Below are 22,932 nucleotides of genomic sequence, written 5' to 3'. Positions count from 1 at the left end.
ACAAAGAATCGCAACTGGAGCTTTCAAGCTTCAAAAACCACCATGAAATATCATAAAAGTTCTCCATACGACTTGTGTGAGAGAAGTCATTTATTCTTTATCTAGTCAGTTCTTTTCAATTAATCAGTTGATCCGGTTCACAAAACTCGGCTGAATGTTAACGAATTGGAATGATTCAGATCTCGAGGTCAACTCATGCGTTAGATGTCAGTAGGAATGCATGAGCCATATAGACTACTTTTATGATGCTTTTACAGTGGTTTTGCTTTCTTATTAAAGTTTGAAAGCTCTGTATGGACAAAAGCCGACCCTAACATTCTTCAAAATATCACCTTTTGACTTTCACAAAATAAATAGTCATACGCGTTTGCAGCGACATGTAATTAATGTCCGAATATCTGAACTATCCCTTTAAAATGTGCCTTAGCTCCTGCAATGCACATCTCTTTCTTTCTTTCTTTCTTTCTTTCTTTCCAGAAATGGTTTTGTCGAGTGGCCCCTTGTTCTGGCCCTCGCTCTGCTTTTCATTCTTTTGTCGTTCCTCACTCCCTCAGTCTTCTCATTTTTCCCTTCTCCCTCTTTCCATCCCCCAGTTCGTTTTCCCCCTTCCCTCTTTCTAATAAGTTCCAGATGTGTTTCTTGCATTCCTGTAGTCAGAGGAGAGGGGGAGGGGTCACGGAATAGGAGAGGGAAACAGGGACAGATGAAAAAAAAAAAGAGAGGGAGAGAGAGAGAGATGGAGAAGCACATGAATTAAAAGAGAGCGCATGATGAAGAGGCCACTCTGTACTCTAGACCCTGATGAGATTCTCCTCTGTTGTGTGTGTGTGTGTGTGTGTGGGGAGTTTTTCAGACATCCCCTCCCCCACTGCAATGGAATGTGGCTGATGATGATGGTGATGTCATTTCTCGTTCTCTGAAGTTTTCAAATCAGGGAGGGCTGATCGACGAGTTCGGCCAATCAGCAGACTCGCAATAAAAGACATTCACAGTTGGGGAGACAGCGAGGCATTCTGCATCAAAAAGCATTATTACCGGTCACCCAGTGAGGTTGTGGACCAAAATGTAGAGCTGTTAAAATGCTAGCTGTTCCGGTGCTGACTCAATACAAAGATGCATTGTGAAGTCAATGGGAAACCAAAATGGACCCTTTGACTTTACTAACATATGTTGCTGGGCTTATTGAGGAGCATTCATTAGTGCAAGTTAATACAAAAAGTTTACACTTTTTTTAATAACGTTCAAAAAATGCAACAATGAGCAATACTTTTTCGTTTTTTTTTTTTTTTTTAAATTAAGGCTAATGTTATACATTTATTGTTGTTCATTGTTACCTCATGTTTTTTCATAATACATTAATAGGCCTATTGAACATTAAAATGTTAGATATGTTTGTGGTATAGTGTAAATGTATAAATTAGCATGAATCTAGATTTTTAAATGCTATAAAAGTCCCCCTGTGGTGACAATCAAGCTTTTAATGTTGTTTATATGCCTATGTGGTGTTTTTAATGTGCTTAAAGACAAACCATGTGCAAATTCACAAGTCAACACCATTGCTGAGTATTTTCTCTTTAAAACTGCAGTGAACCAAAGACAGTCTCAAAAATGCGGTTTGAAATCGCTGGTGTTGCTGACGTCACAAACTACCTTGTAACCAATCGGGTCAACGTGTGATCGTCAACGAGTGAATCTCTGGTGTGAGTGAGTGGAGGCGGGGCTAATTTGCATTTTCATAGAACCGTGTATACTAAATGAGGTAAGGCTGTAGAATTACGTTCAAGCTATTTTAAGGCAGGACAAATTTTTTTTTGAGGAAAAAACTTTTAAATATGTAATTTTGGTGATCAAAGATGAGTTTTAAGGGATAAAATTATTGACTACAGGTGGACTTTAACAAATTGAATCCTACAACCGCTTGTCTCCTGGTATGTGACTTCCACTTTTCTCCATCCAATCAATAGAGAGCAGCAGTCAAGTGTGGCGGAAGTAAAAAAGGAAGTAGTGTACTGTGTGCATGTGATTGAGGAATATGCAGGGTAGAAATTCAGCTGAATTTGCATTAATTCTGGTTGTTTTAACCAAGATAATGCTGCAAGATGTTTTTAATTTTATACATTTAAGTTCCCTGTTATATGCTAATATGCAATTTTACACGTTCAGTTTATTCCCATTAATTCCCATATATTCTCATTCATTTCCATGGAAAGTTTCCAACATTTGAAATTTCCCAGAACTTTGCAACACTTCTCGTAAATGCATTTTATTTTTTATTTCGGAATAACACTGAAGTACAGTAAAATGGTTCGTGAACGGCATTTTCATGTTGACTTGAATCTACCGATGAATGCATTAGGAGCGTGTAAACATCAATCGGACATTATGACTCTTGGCTAGTTACTCATCAGCATAGCTCAGCTTTAGATCGGCATTGAAGGAGATTCCCACAGTTGAGTGCAGCGCTTGCTTTTTAATGACAAGTCTTTTCCATTCTTTTGCATCAAAGTACGTCAAAGTCATAAAATAAAAGGCATATGATGAAACAGCTTCTGAGAGCGAGCTTAATGTCAGTTTGTGCGTGTTTCCTCATATGCATTCACACACACACACACACACACACACACACACACACACACACACACACAAACCACATCTGGCATTCTCAGCCTCTTGATATTTGTTTGGAAAGCCAAATATTTAGTGCACTGAAAGGACGTCTGTGAGGTATTAGGTAATACTTCAAGCCTCGGCCTATTGGAAGTGGACAGTCCTTCCAAGCATTAGCATAGCACTCTGTTGATGACCCTTGAGGTTGCCATGGTCACTGTATGTAATATTATGTCAATGTTCCCACAGTAGCCATGGCAACAATAGCCCTGAATGCGATTCACGCAAATTAATAATGTTAAAATCTAGCTCTATAAATCCTGCAGAAGATGAGAAGCGGCGGCCGGGAAAGGAGTGAGAGTGGGGGGGGGGGAGAAACCAGCGAGAAATAATTTTCCTTCCCTTTTATTTCAAATAGATCGGTTTCTATAGCAACTCTGGGCTGCATGGATCGAGGGACAAAGAACGAGAAGGAGAGGAACGAGGGATGGAGGGGGAGAAAAGGATGAGGAGAGAGAGAGAGAGAGGTGTGAAGAGGAAGATGAGAATGAGAGAGTGACACAGGGAAAGAGGTGTTTCTCCTCACTGTCAGGAATGGCAAGGGCGAATCTAGAGAAGCAAAGCGGGAAGATGATGAAGGGAAAGCGTCGGATGAGGCTGCGGACAAATAAGAGACGACAGGAGGAAATGTTGACGACGGAGAGGGACACTATATATATACACTGTTAGCTAGTAACTGTACAAACAGGGTGCCAGAGTGATTTAGGTTATCCTTGACCAATGAACATTAGGAAAGGAACATTAATTGTTTTAAAAAGCAAACCACATGTACACGCATACACACATTCATTCTCATTTGTAATCTCAAAAACATTGGGTAATTGTTAGGGATGCACCGATACTGATACTGATGTAACTTTTGCCATTATAAAACGCATGTATACTAGCTAGTTTGTTGCTGCATCATCAAATCATCTACACTTAACACTGATTGGATCCATTTAAACCAAGCGGCAACCTCCCCGTCTCTCTCTTGAAACCAACACGGAAGTGAGTTAAACTGCAATTCGTTGACTGGCCGCTTGAGGCTGTTGTCAGAAGTGAGTCAAATCTGTATCTCCCCCATGTTAAAATGACCAACTTTACAGCAGAAAAAAAAACATGTTTACAGCCTGGTGTCTGTATGTGGATTTGGTATATACAGCTAATTTTGCCCTTCATAACAACTGTGAGGGGGGTGAATTATTTTATAACTCGTCCGTTTAGTTGATTAATATTTAAATTTAAGGGTGTGGCCAAGCCACTTGATTGACAGATGGATTGCCGCTGTCAGTGCTAGCCGTTTGTCTGCTGTTACTAGCCGTCACTTCACCTCAGCAATGTTAGCTGCTGAACTTGCCATCTCTGCAGTGTTTGAGCTTTTTTTCGGGATTATTATTTCATACAATTTAATACTTAGGTAACGTTACAAAGCCCACGTCTTTGGATTCCGTCGTTATCGTTCGAGAGAACAACCAGCACTGTATTTCAGTTGTTTTCCTCTGTGAACATGCACTAATGGATGTCTGACAATTAAAACGTCAATAAATGCTCGTTCGTTCTGCTCCCATGGAACAGATGGATTATAATATGCTTATGTAAGTTACCGTCAGATGAAATCATGCAGGCGTCGGCGCTTTCTCCGTCCGTGCAATAAATGCACATGAAAGAGCGCGGATTTTCTAGCGCATTTATTTGCACTTCAAAGGCAATATATCTATGGTTTAACGGTTAAACCATAACCCATTTGAGAGACGGCCAACATCAGAATTTAAAATGGACTGAATAAGCTCTCTACGAACTTGAGCGATGCCGCGCTGACGGACCATGAAAGAGTGACGGACATGTATGCACATAAATCACTGTCATACACAAACACTCTCGAAGTAATACACAGTCTCACTTGTAGCCATGTCTTTTAACTATTATAATATTTCGAAGGGCAAAAATAGGAACGTTTAAATGGCTTTACATCATCAGCTAACTCGAACACGTCGAGCTAGGTGATTTCAGATAGCCAGGCTCCTCAGCTCCACTCACGCCCCGCCTGTTTGTCTATTTTCTGTTATCCGGGAGTGACGCAAGGCCAAGATGGCGACGGCCGGCTCCGCCCACTTTAGGCTTCAAAAATGCTCTTCAGAAACCTACGGGTGACGTCACGGACACTACGTCCATATTTTTTTACAGTCTATGATTTAAACGTGGATCTAACAGTAGTTTTCAGGTACAGAAATTGAAATCAAATGTAACATAACGCTGTTGTATAAGATAAATATAATCCCTATTAAACTTCCAACACATTTGCGATCGCACGTACTCTGTGAATAGGGAGTGGCGGTGCTGAGCGCGCATTTTACAAAATAAGACTCTGTTGTGCAACAAATCCTCCGCCATGTGGTCAGTTGCATAAACTGTTAAGACTAGTCTTACAAGTTAGTCATCCAATTTTATTCTTTTAAACTGTTAATACCTTTTTAAAGTCAGTAACATAAAAACGTAGATTGGCCTAATTTGACACCGAACAGTAAGACTGATTACCCCTAACTAACTTCTAGTTGATCATACTAGTTCTTAACACACGGTCTTAACATAATGGCTATGTTTATGCAACTGGCCTGGTCTTGTCATTCATCTCGCCTAACTCTCGTCACGCGATCAGTGAACTGTGATTCCTTCTGTGCGACTGTAGCTCGTGCTGAGCAGAGCAGACGTTTAGAATAGCCTACACTTGAAGTGACCGTTATCCAACTGAATAGGGGTTATGCGGAACGCCCAACGTTCGAACCGGAAAACGGGTATAAACATTTCCGGTTTGCATTACCGTACGCATCTGCAGCGGTAGGTGATCTCTGAGGTAACTTATTTTGCGCTTTTTTTAGAATACAATTCTTATTTCTGTTTTAGTTAAAAAGTCACGAATGCTTAAGTATCAGAAATTTTTTTTTTATAAAAAAATAAAACGCAGTCTTCGTTTGATTGTTTTAATCGTCTGCAAGCAAATATAAAAGGTTAAACTACTATGATAGCATACAAGTCTAAACGAACTTACTGATAGTTAGCTAACTCTACATCGGGTGCCATTACCAAAAGCTACATATACTAACTTACATACCTTCATAATCATGAATAAATGAGGAGGCTTAAAAACTTAAATCCTTTATTTAACGGAGTACTCGGGGCTCTGGAAGTCCGTTTGGCAATACGATGTACATCTGAAATGGATAGAATGGGTAGCTCCTGTAAACACCTGCTATAAAAGGTCACCATTCCTACGCTGTGTCAGAGCCCGTCTACGGAGAGCCTTGGCACTCCCTATTCAGCCCCATTGTATTGATTTTGGTTGCAGTTCCATTATAATTCCACTGGGGGTGATCGCGAGCGAGTGCAGACTGAATGGGAGTCAATGGGGCTAGACGGCTAAATGTGTCTCTTTCACCCAAATGCCGTTGAGAAATCTCAGATTTTATTGTAGGTTTTGCAAGTTCAACATGGGTTATAGGTCGAAAGTTGAATGAACGAGTACTTATTTCTTTTCTATTTCTTACAGGTTGAGTTGTTGTTGCCCATAACACGCTAGCATTCTGCTAATGACGTCAGCATTCTGACGTCATTGACATTTTAAAAGACTTTTTAAACCAAATAAGTGACTCTAAAAAAATCGAACACCCAGCAATGTGTAATTTCTTTGCATCTCCTTTCGAATACAACATTCAAATTACTAGACAAAAAATTATATCCTGAGAAAAGTGGGTTTTGAGGGGTATTTCGCCATAGACCTCCATTCATTCTGCACTCGCTCGCGAGCGCCCCCGCATGGACAGAGACGTGTTACTGCAACCAATCCAGAACCCGGAAGTAAGCAGAGAGTGCCAATTCTCTTCCTATTAGACATTCTCTGGCTGTGTTTACCTCAGTAGCTGACGACCGGAAGTAGTTATACCCGTTTTGTAGAACCCGGAAGTATGTTGCGCATAACCCCTATTAAATAAAAAATCTCTATAAATGATCTCTATAAAAAAAAGCAATTCTATGCTAATTTAATCCTCGCGCTTCGTCATGGCGATATCGCGAGGCGGCTTTTCACCTCGACGAGAAATCCTGTCACATTTTAATATCGCGAGATCTCGTGGCGCTGTCTAAAACGTAGCTTTCCCGCCGAACGTTTCGGATGTGAGCGCACATAAAACTAATCTCACAGTGGGTACCAAATTGAGTTCTTTTTTCACATCTTCTTGCGCTTAAATATTTAAATTGGCAAGCTTAAAAGCACGTGCAAAGGATAAACTTTTGTGAAGATGCAGCACTGGCCCGATCGGGACAGTGACAGTTTCGCCAATTGTTGGATTATGACGTAAAAAACGTTGGATTATGCAACATACATTATGCAACTCAGTGCCTTAACACAGTTAATTAATCAAAATCATCAGTATTAGCCTTTTTCATGCTATAGCTGATATGCAGATGGTTTTAAATTCATCAAAAATGCATACATCAGTGCATCTCAAGTAATTGTTCAACAGGACATTTAACTGTTTAAATGTTAAAACCGAACCACTAACATGCATGCATACACACACATGCACATTCCTGCAAACGAGGAAAAAACTTTTTGGGGTAGTTTTTTGCTTACGTCAGCTGTTGCTATGGTGACGCTACACTATGAGCCAGTGAAAGTGCCCGATTGGTTGGAGTAGCAGGGGATGAAAAAAGGCATAGAGAGAGGGGTTACAACAGAGGATGCATTAAAAAATGGACACACGTGAGGATTACGACAGCTTTATGTACACTAATAAATAATATGATGCTAATTTATCAATGGCAGCCACACACAGCGGTTTAACGATGTATGAAATCAGAAATGGACAATAAAATGATTCGAGCATGGAAAGCATTAGAAGTGGTTGTCTGTTCTGTGTCGAGGTGTCAAATGCACTCGGAGTCGCTGTTTCTTCCCCGTTGCTCCAGCACAGGCACCTTGACCGCAGCAGGTGACGTATTCCTGGTCCAGACACACTCCTTTGTTGTCTGAGAGTGGCTCGCGCATGAAGTCACAGAAGTGTCTGGTCCGTCGCGCTGCGTGCGCACGGAGGAGTTTTAAAGAACAGCTCTGCTTTTTTTTTTTTGTCAGTGCTGATTTTGCTGCTAGTATCTAGGATTTTTACCTCGAAGGGTCCGTTTTGATTAAAGAGTGCCGAGGAAGATAATGGGGACAGTCTTTTTTTTTTTTTTGTCTTCGATTCTCATACGTAATCTCAAAAAACATTACGTAATTGTTTAACTGGTATAACAAGAATGAAATGCTGGATGAACCAGTAAAATGTGATGGGACACTGAAAATGCTGTTTCCAGATCAGATGCTCCAAAATGCCTTTGTTTTTGCGTAATAAGTGCAAATTATAACTATGTTTTGTTTACTTACTTTTGTCTGTACAACAGAATAAATAAACCTGCAAAAAAACTATTTTAGTGTTTTTGTCTTGTTTTCCAGTACAAATGTCTAAATATTATTTAATCAAGAAATCAAGCTACAAGCAATATATCTATATATATATATGGTGATACATATATAAACATTAAGTGAGTTTAAGCTTAAAGCAAAGGTGCACTGTGTAGTTTTTAGCGGAATCTAGTGGTGAGGTTGTGAATTGCAAACAACAGAAGTTACGGTGGCCGACAGGAAAAGATGTCGTCGTCTGAGACAGCAGAGAGTAGCCATAAACAATGAGGTTTCTTTACAAAGATAAATTAAGAAATTAGGTTTACTTAATTATTCAGTAAAACAATATGTTTGCAAATATTATTGTTACTTGTTCATCATTGTGTCAGTGTTTTATTCGCTGACTTTAGCTAGCTTCTTTGCACGAAGAACAAAATAGTGACGAAACGCGTTTGTCTGTTTAGGGCACATGTGTCAAACTCCAGTCCTGGAGGGCCACTGTCCTGCACAGTTTATCTCCAACCAGCTCCAAAAACACCTGCCTGGAAGTTTCTAGTAATCCTGAAGACCTTGATTAGCTGGATTAGGTGTGTTTAATTAGGGTTGAAGCTAAACTCTGCAGGGTTGTGGCCCTCCAGGAACTGAGTTTGATACCCCTGGTTTAGGGCCACTGTAGAAACATGGTGGCGCAAAATGGCCCAATGTAAGGGAACCCTCGGTGTACAGTATGTAGAAATGGCTCGTTTTAAGGTAATAAAACATAACAGTTCATTATGTAAGGTACACCACTGAAAACATAGTTATGTATGATATTTCATTTCTGTCAACAGATCCTCTTAAATATTACACAATGCAACTTTAAAACAAATATTTGCCAGTTGGATAAAGGCAGATAAGGGGAAAACAAGTTTATTTTTCCTTCCACATTGTCACATATTTTTTTTTTTTTCAGACATTAAGACTCAATATCTTATGTCACTTTGCTTCTTAAGGTACCGTATCTTGATTTAGGTTTAGGTATTGGAAAACAAGACAAAAATACTAATCAAGAAAATCATTCAATATGTCATCTGCAGAGTTCTCTCTGGTTACTGGGAAAGGGGGCGGGGCTTATCCATTTTTATCTCTATTCATGAAGGGGTTTATATTTAAATGACGTCATCTCAGTCTTTGTTGCGCATTTGAATATTTTCATACTATAACGCGCACGCATCTGAAGGCGTTTCATTGGATCCGGTTATCTTGGAGTGAAAACTGATAATCTTTATGATTTATGTTTGTTGACAGAAGTTCATTTTCTGGTGCGCTGGGTTTGTGATTCGGTGATCCCTTGATGAGAGGCTGTTCTCTCAGGTCGGTCAAGTGGTTCCTGACACGAGTGTGGTGTGTAAGTGTGGTCGGAGTGTGTGTGTGACCACGTCTTTGTGCGGTCAGGATGTTGGCAGTGTGGCATGGACTACTGCTGGTACCCAGGGATCAGTGACTCAAGAAAATCAGGACACTCTAAATTTGTCGCTGCAGCATAACCCACATAATGAAAACTATACAAGCCCTCTCTCGCTCTCTCTCAGGTCCTCTCTCATTAGATGTCTTTTACTCCCAATCCAGCCATGTCTCTCTCTCTCTCTCTCTCTCTCTCTCTCTCTCTCTCTCTCTCTCTCTCTCTCTCTCTCTCTCTCTCTCTCTCTCTCTGTGTTTGTTTTTCTGTCCTCATCCCCCCCTCTATCTTTATCTCTTCCCTTTTTCCTCTTTCTCCTCTGTCACCCTTTTTTTTCTGGTTAAATCATAAATAACAAGCTTGTAGTGGGACCTTATAGGAGAGAGCGGGGCTAAATGTCACATGGGAAGGGTTATAGGTCAAAAGTTGTAATGCAAAAGTTGTAACATCTCCACTATGGGCATGTTTTCACAAAAGGTCAAGCTGAAACTTTTTTTCTTGGACAATAATGAAGAAGCCATTCTGAGAAATATTCTTTGGTAAAAATAAAAAGTGTGGCAATTTTGATCAGTCTCCTTTTATTTACTGAGACAAACAAAAATGTCATATTCAGAAGATTTCACATTACTTTACACAATGTATTGAATCATTGTTGAGAAATAGAATTATTTTATTATTATTTTATTAAACTGTAAAGTATTGGTTCACCCCAAAATTAAAAATCTGTCATCATTTACTCACCCTCACTTTCTTCTGCAGAATACAAAAGATATTTTAAAAAATGTCTGTATTTTTTATGTTCGCTGATCGATGTTTATATGTGAATAAAAAGGCTAAATTAAATCTGTTTATCATATAAAGCAATCGTGTTTCCTCAGAAAATTTGGACTCAATTCATATGGATTAGTTTTAGGATCGCTTTATGAACTTTTTGAAGCGTCAAAGCGGTAGTTGCGTAGCTGTCAATGGAGGGACAGAAATCTCTCGGATTCCATTAAAAAGATCTTCAATTGTGTTTCGAAAATGAACGAAAGTCTTATGGGTTTGGAACGACATGAGGGGTAATAATTAATGACAGAATTTACATTTTTGTGAACTATCCCTTTAAGTAGGCCAGATTCTGGGTCTTAGCGCAATGTATGAGAAACATTTTGTAAGCTTTTCTAATCGCTGAACATTCAGACACGTTTTTGGCAGAGGTTGCGTTATTCAGCCTGAGGGTGGCGCTCTAATAATGTTGATTGACAGACTTTAATACACACTCACATAGAACTGTCTAGCTTTAATGTAGCCTAGTATTTATTGCCTCCAAATGTTGTTTTAATTTAGAATATTACGAGCCAACTAGTTACTGACCTGATGCAGACTAATACAGCCTACACATATCTGAATTATTGATATCGTCTTGGTCTGGAGCGAGGTTTAGGAAACGCGAAAATAAACGGGCAGTCTGAAATAATCTGCCCAAATAGACCTTATTCAGAGCAGCGCCGTATGAAAGCGAGGCTGTGAGGGAGGGATATCATACATTTACCGTGTTTTCAATGGCACCCGCTGTATAAAGCTCCTAGATCACTTATAATTTTCTAGAGCTCATGTTTTGTTTGGATTTTTTTGTCCTTGGAAATATATTTTGTACTGTTTCGTCAGAACAATTCAAAAACACATTAAATAACAAACAGTACAACCCACTGAAGAGATGTATGTCTATCCCTCACAGCCACGCTTTCATTCCCGTTAAAGATCAAAGATTCCGCTGCTGTGAATAAAGTCTATGGCCCTCAGTTAGAGCGCGCTGCAGTTCCATTTTTCACCACAGATTGACATTGGGAAAACTGTGGGGCGCTGTAGAGCTGGAGAGGCTCAGGCACACGCTGCCCAGCTAAGGATCATAAATACATGCCATGCGCTAAATTTTAATATATCCTGCGCCCTTTACGACCTAAAATAGTCTAGAAAATCTGATTGATAGATAGTTTGATTGACATTAAACAAGTACAAATTAACCATGAGGAATATCTATAGCACTTGAAAAAAGCCTCCCGAATCAGTTCTCGTTTTGGATCTGACAGCTCCTATAGGCTCCAGTGGCCTCATGGGATAGCAAGTGTCCCAGCGGATATTGAATCCGCATATTGTTCATGTGCTGTTTGATGAATGCTACTTTTTGCGTACTGTACACTGGTCTCCCATTTTATGCATGTATTAGATGAACGTATATTTATATGTGCACAAAACGTTTGAGCTGCATGGAGGAGGACCATTTCAGAGGAATAATCTTCTATAGAAAGGAGTCATAATACACTGATGCTTTACACGACAGTAAAGTGCATTGTCACATTGGGTTGCATGACCTCCCTGTGATGTAATAATGTTAATGGATATGGATTTTAGCGAAGGCCAAATACTGCCCCGTTGTATAATAACAACAACTATAGTAACTTGAAACTATATTTTCCATAGGACATGTGATGGAACAACAATGCTAGAATGTTGTGGATGGTTAGTTACCACGGAGTGAATATGCAGTTGCTTAATTTTATGCTAGGTGGTTGCTTTACTGGCTCAAGTCATAAGAGTCCACCCCTAAGTCTCCATGATATTCTGGACCCTTGAGATGGCTCGAGTCACTCTTTCTTGATTTATGATCTATTGTAAATCGTAAATCTAGTCACTTTTGTGAGTGATGTCGTCATTTACTCACCCTTGTGATGTTGTGAAAGTGAAATTAGGAGCATTATCATTTTGGACCCCATTGACCTTCATTAAATGGATTGGAGCAGTAGAAATATTCTTTATAATATCATAATTTGTGTCCAAAACGGTGATATTTTAGTACTATTTATATACTATTATAGAATTTATTAATATTTTGAATTAGCTTTTATTTTAATAGTTTCAGTTTCATATATACAAACTTTTATGTTAGATGTGATTAATCATTTTTTCAGCATTATTTTTTATATAGTTTTAGTTTGATAGTTTTGTTTTAGTTAATGATAACACTGTGCAGAAAAAAAATAAAGTCGTAAAGGTTTGGAATGACATGAGGGCAAGCAAAAGAAGATGAAATTTTCAGTTTTTGTTGAGCTATCCCTGCAAGTATGAGATTTACGTGATTAAAGAAAAGGAGTTTGGTATGTCAGAGCAACATATTAACTGCATTATCCTACCGAATATATGATGTTTTTAATGGTCATTAGAGCATTGTTTCCCCTTGTTGACTTCATTCAATTTCACCCAAAGTGATCGCGGATGTTGCACGGGAAGGAGAGCAAACAGACATGGAGAGAAAGAGTGAGGGATAGGGTCATGGGGGGGATGAGTGGGCATATGCCAGTTGTTAAGAAACTGAGAGAGATGGGGACCTACAGAGGAATGCTGGAGGGATGAGAGACGAGAGAGAGGGAGCGAGAGAACAAGAGAGGGCTAGAGGGCTGATATTTAATGTGATAAATGGATTGTGACAGCGTGTCTCCAAACCCCCTCCAACTGGAGAGGAAGACCACAGAAATAGAAGGCAGGGCTGGGGAGAGGAAAATGGATTTAAACAAGAAGGATAGAAAACTGTGCAAAAATGACAAAACGTATCAAAAGTAACAAATGTTCTTGCTAATTTTACTCCGAACTAGATGATGCTATTACTAGGAAATCCTAGTAGAAAAAGTTAAAGGGAAATTAATTTCTGTCATTTACTCACCAGCATGTCATTTCAAACCTGTATTAGGGGTGGGAATCTTTTACCATCTCACGATTCGATTCGATTCCGATTCTTGAGGCCACGATTCGATTCAAAATCGATTTTCGATTCAAAAAGATTTTCGATTCAAAACAATTCGATTTTATTCATAATGATTTCTAATCAGGTTTCTGATCATGATCTACTCTCATCTGCTTTGCTATACAGAATGACAAACATAATGACAGACATTAAAGTGTCTTTTTCACATTTATTAAGTTCAATTCTCAGGGAAGTGCCTTTTATCAAAAACATTAAAAAAATGTTTTTACTTGGTACTTTTAAAGCAAAGTATTTATGATGACCCATAACGAACTTACTTCCAATACTTCCTATATTAATTTTATTAATAAAACAAATGGAAGTGATTTGGCAAGTCAACTGTAAGGTTACATTTGCCAGCATATGTCCCAACATTGCTGAGAACCAACAGGAAAATAAATGTGTGCTTGTACTAGCAGCATACTTGTAGTAAATTAATACAAACTTCAACATATTCTGAATCTCTAGCATAGTAGCAGCATTTAATAATAGACTTCTAACCAACATCCTCTTGTTATTTCCAATGAGCAATATAATCCTTCATACAAAAAAAAAACATTTTGCTGTAGCAAATTCACAAACAGTTTTCGTTCAAAAATATAGAATTATGTACCAGAAGCTATCATAACATATAATGCTTGTGGACTTATGCATATTCTGAATAATTAGTAGGCTAACATACAAAGTCGCTCTTGACTTATAGTACAGAACTAAATAATAAAGAGTTAAGACTTGAAATGTTTGCAGCATACCACAATCAAAAACAGCTTATACAAAGAAAGTGAATGAACATCTGCAGAGAGTAACTTACAGTCAAAATGTAACTTTTTGTGACTGGCATTGCACATTTGGCGCTCAGCCATCATGCGTCCGTTATGTGCGCGTCTCTGTTATGTGCACGCCACAGACTGTCCGCGCACGTGCACGTCCGCTTCAGAGTTCCGCCTTTTGCGTTCCGTCAATGTTACGTTATTAGAATTTTTTTTTTTTTTTTAGAAAATCGATTTTTGACATTTGTGAATCGATTCAGAATCGTCCACGTCCCGAATCGCGATTCATCTAAGAATCGATTTTTTCCCCCACCCCTAACCTGTATGACTTTCTTTCTTTAGTGAGAAACATTCTGAAGGAATTGATCTTTTCCATGCAGTATTAGTGAATGAGATTTGAAGCTTTCAAGCTTCCTAAGGGAAATAAAAGTGGTCCATGTGACATGATGTTTGAAGCAGGGTTATTTTAGCCATCATTTAAATACTATTATGGTGTTTTCTATTTTTAATGCTTTTATTTAGCTTTCATTTATTATTTTTTTATTTTATTTTTTATTTTATTACTTATTTTGCCAAGGCAACATTTTACGTTTTTGATTTAATATTAATATTTTGTTTTATTTCAGCTTTATTTCAGGTATCAAACTATTTTTAATAGGTTTAGTTTTAGCTAACAATAACAACACTGGTTTGAACTTAATCTTCTAATAATATACACAGCAGTATCCCCTAATTTCTCAGAGAGTCTGAAAACGGTTTGTTCGAAGATTCAGTCTCTTTAAATCCCTCCTCTCCAAAAGTCTACTCTGCTCTGATTGGTCAGATGGCCCAATGTGTTGTGATTGGTCTACTCTGCACTGATTGGTCAGATGGTCCATGCCTGTTGTGATTGGTCTACCGCTTTCAGCGTGTGTTGGAATCAAAATGACCATTACCATATCTGAATTTCAACTTCAGAGGCTTACACAGCGCTTGATACACAGTAATATTAACAGTTTACGATTCGTAAAAAAACGAATTTCCATATAAATTCCAGCGTGAGTCCTCGTCCTTTTGAAGTGCATCAAAGTGCAACAGCGTCTTCTTGACATGAACAACACGAACCAAACTCTTCCAGGCTCAGCTGCAACTAAAGTGTCTGAGGGTCAAAGTTGACATCGTTCACAGGCAGCCAATGAAAACCATAGTCTGGCATTATGCAAATGTGTTACATTGTTACATTGGTTTGTAACAAACAGCTATATTACACACTGCATGAAAGGAAATATTCGAAAAAGCATAATAGGGGCACATTTTCGTTTTATTCACTGAAAATCTTGACACCCACCCTTGTGATTCATAAATAATATTGAGTTTTTGAGTCTAGAGTCCTGAATCAGTTGATCCGGACAGCTTTTATGAAACTTTTCTGATTTACTTTGGTGCTTTAGTTGCATTTTTTGATCTTAAAAAAAAATCAAAATGAAACCCAAAAATGAAAATTCTGGAGACACACACACACACGCACGCGAGCGTTTGTGTGAACTATCCCTCAAGTCTTCATTCCTTATACTGTAGTACATGGAAAAGAGAAAACTAGTACACTTCACAATTTCTCCTTTTGTGTTCTGCAGAAGAAAGAATGTCATGCAGGTTTGCGACAATGTGTGGGTGGATAAAAATCATGACAGGACTTTCATTTTTGAAAGGAAGAGAAAAAGTGAACAAGGAAGGTTGCAAACTGCCTTCTGGTGGAAAAAGAAAGAAAGAAAGAAAGAAAGAAAGAAAGAAAGAAAGAAAGAAAGAAAGAAAGAAAGAAAGAAAGAAAGAAAGAAACTAGTACTGAGCGAAGAAAAGAAGAATGCGGGGAAAATATGAGTTGCCCTTACTTAATTTGCAACATTCTTGATTTCAGTCCAATTAAAGATCCACAACTCAGGCTCTGAATGAAAGCTTTCATTGTAAGTCAGTTCTTCAAGCTGGAGACTTGGGCTTGTCTGGAGTATCAAATATCCTCCTGTGTGTCAGAAAAAGAGAGCGACTCTGGTGGATACCATGTTTTGCGGGTGAAGAAATGTGTCTGGAATTTGGTATCAAGGGACACGTTCCTTCTTCCAAAAACCCACATTGACTAACTCAGAAGATTGATTGTAAGAAGAAATTGCTCGGTAGATGTAAGGCGTAATGCTGCGTTTCAGTCATTTAGATTGTTGCTTGTTTTAGTCAGTCATATGAACTTTTCTTAATGTCAGGTTTTATTAATGAAATAATTTCTGTCATCAATTACTTACCCTAATATCATTACAAACCCTTCAGACTTTCAGACCTCCTATTTCACAAGGCTTAAGTCTAGTCTCAAACTAAAATGCATGTTTGAGTTGTCTAAACTGAAAGCAACTTGCACTGATATATCCTAAAAAGATGCACACCACTAATGTTTTTTTTTTCTAAGGCAAATTTACAAAAGCTACATAAATGTCCTAATATTGAACTAAGGCCTAATCCTGCCTTAATCTAAACCCTGTCTGTGAAACCAGGCCATAGTTTAGCAGATTGTTAATGCTGCTAAAGACTCAAACCAGGTTGAACGCCAGTGGTTGGTTGACATGTGTCACATGACTGATTGCAACGCAGCAAGGCTGATTAGATATATAAATGATTAAAATATGATTACATTTTTTTGTTTTTGTGTGAACGTTTCCTGTAATATATTCTCCAAAACAACTCATTATCCTGATATAATCTCTGCTAGTTTTATTAACATAATCAAATACTTTTTACATACAGTATATTGTTGCATTTTAACTTGCGCTGCATCAAACGCATGAAGTAAACTGAACTAGAGCCTCAGTTCTTTCAATAATTGCACTGTTTTTGTTATACAAACACTCATGACATGTTAATATTTGTACTAATAATTGTGGCTGTTGTGTTTCAGTGCGGACGGCGCGGTTCTCTCAGGAGCCTGCAGACCAGTCAGTGGTTCTGGGCCAGAGGGTGGTCCTGTCCTGCGTGGTCTTCAACTATTCGGGCATTGTGCAATGGACCAAGGATGGACTGGCCTTAGGCATCGGAGAAGACCTCCGGGGTCAGTGATACATAGCGCTCTTTCATTCTTTCTTTCTTTCTTTGGCCTTTCATAAGTCTAAAGATTTTTCTAGTCAAATAGTAGTTGTTCATTTAAGCCTTTAGTCGACTAAAGGCATGTTTATATTAATTTAATTACTTTAATACTGAGGACAATACTAAACCATAATGAGCATTTAATATATATGGGCGTAATATATTCCACTCTGAAGCGCACACATAAAGCTTGCTGCAAAGCACCGGCAGATGTAATGATTATGAATGTGTCGGAAAAAAACAGCAAGGAGACATTTTAATTGTTTATTAATAAACTAGTGTTTTCTAGTCCGTGTCGGCTGCAAAGATGAATTTGACGATGCTGACTCGCCATCTCCGCATTAAAGTGATCGTGCTTTTAGAGAAAAATGCATTACATAATCAGAGAGCTTTCGATTCTAATTGGTTAATTTAAAAGTAGACATTTCAAGCTTTCTATAGATATATTTCTGATGTCTTTGAGGCAAGTAGCCTATATACTCTGGAGTTATAGTTAATTTTTGTGACGCACTCCAGTTCACTGAGACAGAGACAGCAGAAAGCACTTCTGTTTGTTTTCTGTATTTTACAAAAGCACAACATTTTGTTGTTATTGTGAGTTTACACAAATAAAAGTAGATACTTTACGGTTTAAAAAATGCAAGTGATCGCACCGGCGCCTCCATGTCATGCAGTGCTAATACTTCAGCTTCCACACTCCACACAAACACTTATAATAATAATAATATTAATAGTGTACATTTATCTACAGTAGGTTAACGTTAGAGTGAGCGGCCATGTAAAGTTGCTACTACTTGTTTGCTACTAAATGATGAGCTATATTTGAGGTTGATGGATGATCGGCAAACGTTTGGATTTCCTGGCCAACATACTATAATAACCACAAGGACCCGCCGAAAACCATCTGTCCCTCACGGACTGTGTGACTTCGCCACTTCCTGTGGAGTTGTTTTATTTTCTGCAACTGACTAATGAAAGGGCCCGTTTACACAACATAGTTTTCAACTAAAAACAGAAAACTTTGTATGCGTTTTGGCCATTTATTTACACGACAATGGCGTTTTGGGAGCATTTTTTAAAACGGGTTTCAAAGTGCAAGTTTTTTTTAAATTATACCGTTATTGTCTCCATGTAAACTACAAAAACATGAATTTGTGAAAATGGTGATGTCATGCACATGTGTATTACGTGTTAAGTCTATAGGCGTTTCTTTACAAAGTGACATCGCCAACTACTGGTTGGCAGCAGAATACAGCGTTTTTGGGGAATGGGGATCATTTTGACAACATTGTCGTCTGTACAAAGAAAAAACGTTATCGTTGTCAGGTAAATGTACCCATAGCTTCTTCTCATTGACTAACGTTTAGTCGACTATAAGGGGGCAGCCTTACTACAAAACCAATCACCCTAGCAAACACTTAGATACACAAACACACACACAAAACAGCCAGGACGCCTTAGCAATAGATTGGCAACACTTTTCTTCATAAAATGTAAGAATGTGTGTATTTCTTTCTTTCTCTTAAACTTTTTAGTTTTCCCTATGTACACCCTTTCAATTTCATCTCTCATCTGTCTCACTGTTTCCCTGTTAGCTTGTTTTCTGTCTGACTTTTATCCTCTCTTTCCTTTTGCTCTTTTGCTTTCTGCTCCACTAGCTCATCTTTTCTCGCTCCTTGTGGACTGTCATGAGAACAGTGAGGGCAGGATGTGGTATATTTAACCTCTGCCATTATAAATAGATAAATGTGGACCTGATAAACTACATTTGCTGCATTTGCCAGATTTGTTAAAAGACATGAGGCATGAGGGAGATTTCTCTTTCTTGCTCTCTCTCTCTCTCTTGCTCTCTCACTTTGACTCAGTGTAGTTGTATTTACACTGTGATGCTTCACTGGTTTGTCCCCTTGGCTTTCATATAAAAGCATGTGAACAAATCCTGCACTCACACACACACACACACACACACACACACACACACACACACACACACACACACACACACACACACACACACACACACACACACATATACACATACACACACACACAAATGTGCACACGCAGAAATACATCCGCACGTACTCAGCGGCGCACAGCACACACTGACAACTCAATCCCACAGTAGAGAGTGGGCTGTGTGGGTTGGGGATACGTGATGTAATTCGCAGCAGAATTTTTGTCATTTCTCTTGCAGCAGAAGCTGGAAATGTCCATGTCATAGCGCTAGCATATATCATGCAAACTCTACTGGCATCCAGTGGTGGATAACATCACTGCACTACAAGCTATTTTTTTTCCTTGTTAGTAGGCAAGCCTCTCTTACTATTGCTTAGAGATCTGAGATTTGAACAAACCTTTAACCTTAAGTATTAAAACCATTTTTGTGGACTTTATTTTCACTTGGGCCAATGGACAACCACCCAAAACAACCTAGCAAGTGCAAAAGCAACACACTAAGGGGCAGATTTACTAAACAGGGCAAATTAGCGTGAGTGTAATTCCCAAAAAAATGCAGATGTGAGTGGAAAGTTCTGCAAGTCATCAACTGATGATGCACAAATTAAAGAACACAGACGCAGCCGGATCATTTCCATAATGACCAAAGCAATCTACCAAGAGCAGTAATTAGCGTCTGGTTTAAGACAATGCTTTTTTGGGCGGTAAATAATGGCGCAAATACCAGTATATTGTCTAGCGCAAACCTTAGTAAATCACCTTGCATGATTCAATTAAAATTAAATACTCTCCTCCCATACATTTTGCATCTGAAAAAGAAACTCCTACAAATGCATATGCAATAAGGTCAGCCGCAAAAATAACTATCCAAGGCTTTTCAGCACAAATTTTTCACTGCGTGTCTTTAGTACATCCTGACAGTCGTTTTTTTTTAAGCCAAAAGATGATTTGCGCTGGCACAAGCTGTTAGTAAATCTGACCCTAAGAACCCTTTCACACAGAGCTTGTTTTTTATTTATTTAACTATGCTGCTTTTCCATTGTTTTTCTATGTCAAAATGCAAGCATCTTTTGACCGTCGCGCTATTTTTCAGCGTCTTGTGCATAACATTGCACTCTAAAAATGCAGTGCTCAAGTTAAGCTTTTATAAAACGTGTCTCAAGACCATGCCTGTGTCTCAAGACCATGCCTGTGTCTCGCGTTTTTTCGCGTTCTGTGTGAATGCCCCTTAAAAGCTATCAGAACACTGTAGCAACCACATAGCAAAACATTAAAAACCACTCAGAATGCTTTAGCAACCTCATTGCAACATTAAAACTATGCAGAACACCACATAGCAACACACAAGAAACTACTCAGAACACCCTAGTGACTGCATAACAACACACTAAAAACCAATCAGACCACTCACTTTTCCTTCAGAAAATGTAAAATAGCTCAATCAGTGTGTTTTTGTGTTCAAATAAAGACTATCTACCTCCAAAACGTGCTAATTCTGATCTGCGTGTGTGTGTCTTTTTGCAGCCTGGCCCCGGTATCGTGTGTTAAGGCTGGTGGAGGTTGGGCAGTATAATCTGGAGATCTCGGCTGCTGAACTCTCAGATGACTCTCTCTACGAGTGCCAGGCGACGGAGGCTGCGCTGCGCTCACGACGGGCCAAACTCACCGTCCTCAGTGAGTCTTGTGTGTTTGCTTAGAAAGGAACCTCAATGGTCATGCATTCTAGCTTGTTGTTTTAAATGTTGACCATGATGGTTTTGCCAGAATATGAGGGGTGAAGGGGTTAATGTGTTGTGAAATGAATAGATTTATGAGTTGCTTCCATTAATAATTGAACGCCACATGTGTTTGTGTCTGTAGTTCCTCCCGATGAGCCGGTGATTGAGGGGTCCCCGGAGATCCTCCTCACAGCAGGGGTTCCCTATAACATGAGCTGTGTGTCCCGTGGAGCCAAACCTGCCTCCGTCATAGAGTGGCAGAAAGACGGCCTGCCGATAGAAGGGACTGTCAGCACCACGGTGAGGCACACACATGCCAAAGTTTTGACTCGTCTGAGTTTAAATGTATATAATAGCTTATGTAGCTCAAGAACAAAGGTATCAACCATAGGCTGTAAAACAAGATGGACAAGTGTGTCTCTGCTTCCTTCCACTGAAGAAGGAAAATATCCAAAATATCCCAGTGCACACACACACACCGAGTCTGTGCAGTAATGGACCCGCGGTATCGAGGTCTTGCCCACACTCTCGCTCCCTCAGACTCAATCGCATCACAGCTGTCAATCACGACGTTACACCCCGTTTATAGCATCAAATAACTAACTAAAACCAAACTGGAAAAAACGAACACTTGAACATATGTCTGTGTGATGACAACTACCTAAAATGACAGAAACAGTCTTTGAAGTGCAATTGGATTTATTAGTTTGAGTCATGTCCCATTTGATTACATTGAGTGGGTGGAGTTTATTACCTATACTGCAGCCAGCCACCAGGGGGTGATCAAAATGCTTGGCTTCACTTTTCAGTACTTGTGCGACACGCTTGGTATTAACCGTATATATATATATATACATAGATGCATCATTAGCGGCTGTTTCTATAGACCGATATACATAAGCCATCCGCCATATTGGAACAGTCAAAGCTGGTCTGTGAACATTCGAGAGCAAGTTGACTGAGCGTCTGCAGACGTAGTTAGACGCATGTATGAATATCTATATCTGAAACTAAACTAACACAATGCAACAAGACAAAGGCATTAGCTAACACGACATTAAGAAGTCTGGCTACGTATACATATCTATGGTATCAACAGTATCATTTTGTTGCGCAGGAGGTGCTTCCAGACAGGAAACGCGTGACCACACGCAGCTACCTGCCCATTCTACCAGTGGATACAGACACTGGGAAGAACTTCACCTGTGTGGCTACTAACCTGGCCGTGCCGATGGGCAAACGGACCACTATCACCCTCAACGTACACCGTGAGTCTAGAACCCTTTCTAGCTTTAGTAACATTTATGAGGAAAGTTATTTTAATTTTTATTTTCTGTGGTGCAGTGTAAAAAAATATATTTCAGACATATCCACCTTATTTTGCATGTGTCTATCTATCTGAATGTGCAAGACTTCTGATTCATTAGCTGCTATAGGTTAATAACTAGAAGTAATAAAATACAAAAAATAAATAAACTGTTAGCGCTACACACCAGTGTGTTTATAATTACGACAATATGTTAAAATAATATGGTAAAAATTACAAGTTTGCAATAGTTCGAGCAGCATAACCAGCTGTTTTCTAGAGCTAAATATAAATGGATGAGATCGGAAGCCAGACACATTCAATTTACAAATGGCTGTGCCGCTTTTACGTGAAAAATAAGGTGGATAAATATACATTGAAAATCGATATAAATAAACGAAATAATGCATCAGGCAATAGTTTGTATTATGCATACACTGCCATTCAAAACTTTGGGGTCAAATACGATTTATTTTTTATTTTTTTGTTAATACTTTTACTTAGCAAGGATAAATAATTAAATTAACCAATTTCTTCTTTCTATTAAGAATCCCGATCACAGTTTCCACAAAAACGTTAAGCAGCACAGCTGTTTTTAACATTGATAATAATAATAATAATACTACATGTTTCTTGAGCAGCAAATCATCATATTAGAATGATTTCTGAAGGATCATGTGACACTGAAGACTGGAGTGATGATGCTGAAAATTCAGCTTTGATCACAGGAATAAATTACATTTTAAAATATATTAAAATAGAAAATATTTATTTT

The 22,932-nt window shown here is 38.7% G+C and overlaps 1 protein-coding gene across 1 annotated transcript in view; it reads left to right on the top strand.

Annotated features, from left to right (window-relative positions):
- kirrel1a (kirre like nephrin family adhesion molecule 1a) overlaps positions 1-22,932 on the top strand; it is a 44,387-nt gene that overhangs the window by 5,539 nt on the left and 15,916 nt on the right. The window contains exons 2-5 of the mRNA XM_081359289.1: positions 16,990-17,139; positions 20,658-20,807; positions 20,994-21,151; positions 21,969-22,119. Of these exons, the coding sequence (XP_081215415.1) occupies positions 16,990-17,139; positions 20,658-20,807; positions 20,994-21,151; positions 21,969-22,119 (609 nt within the window). The remainder of the gene's footprint in view (positions 1-16,989; positions 17,140-20,657; positions 20,808-20,993; positions 21,152-21,968; positions 22,120-22,932) is intronic.

The sequence above is a fragment of the Scardinius erythrophthalmus genome (assembly GCF_964197995.2).
Source record: "Scardinius erythrophthalmus genome assembly, chromosome: 2".
NCBI lineage: Eukaryota > Metazoa > Chordata > Actinopteri > Cypriniformes > Leuciscidae > Scardinius > Scardinius erythrophthalmus.
Note: the sequence above shows the minus strand (reverse complement) of the source record. Positions and strands in the feature narration are given on the sequence as shown.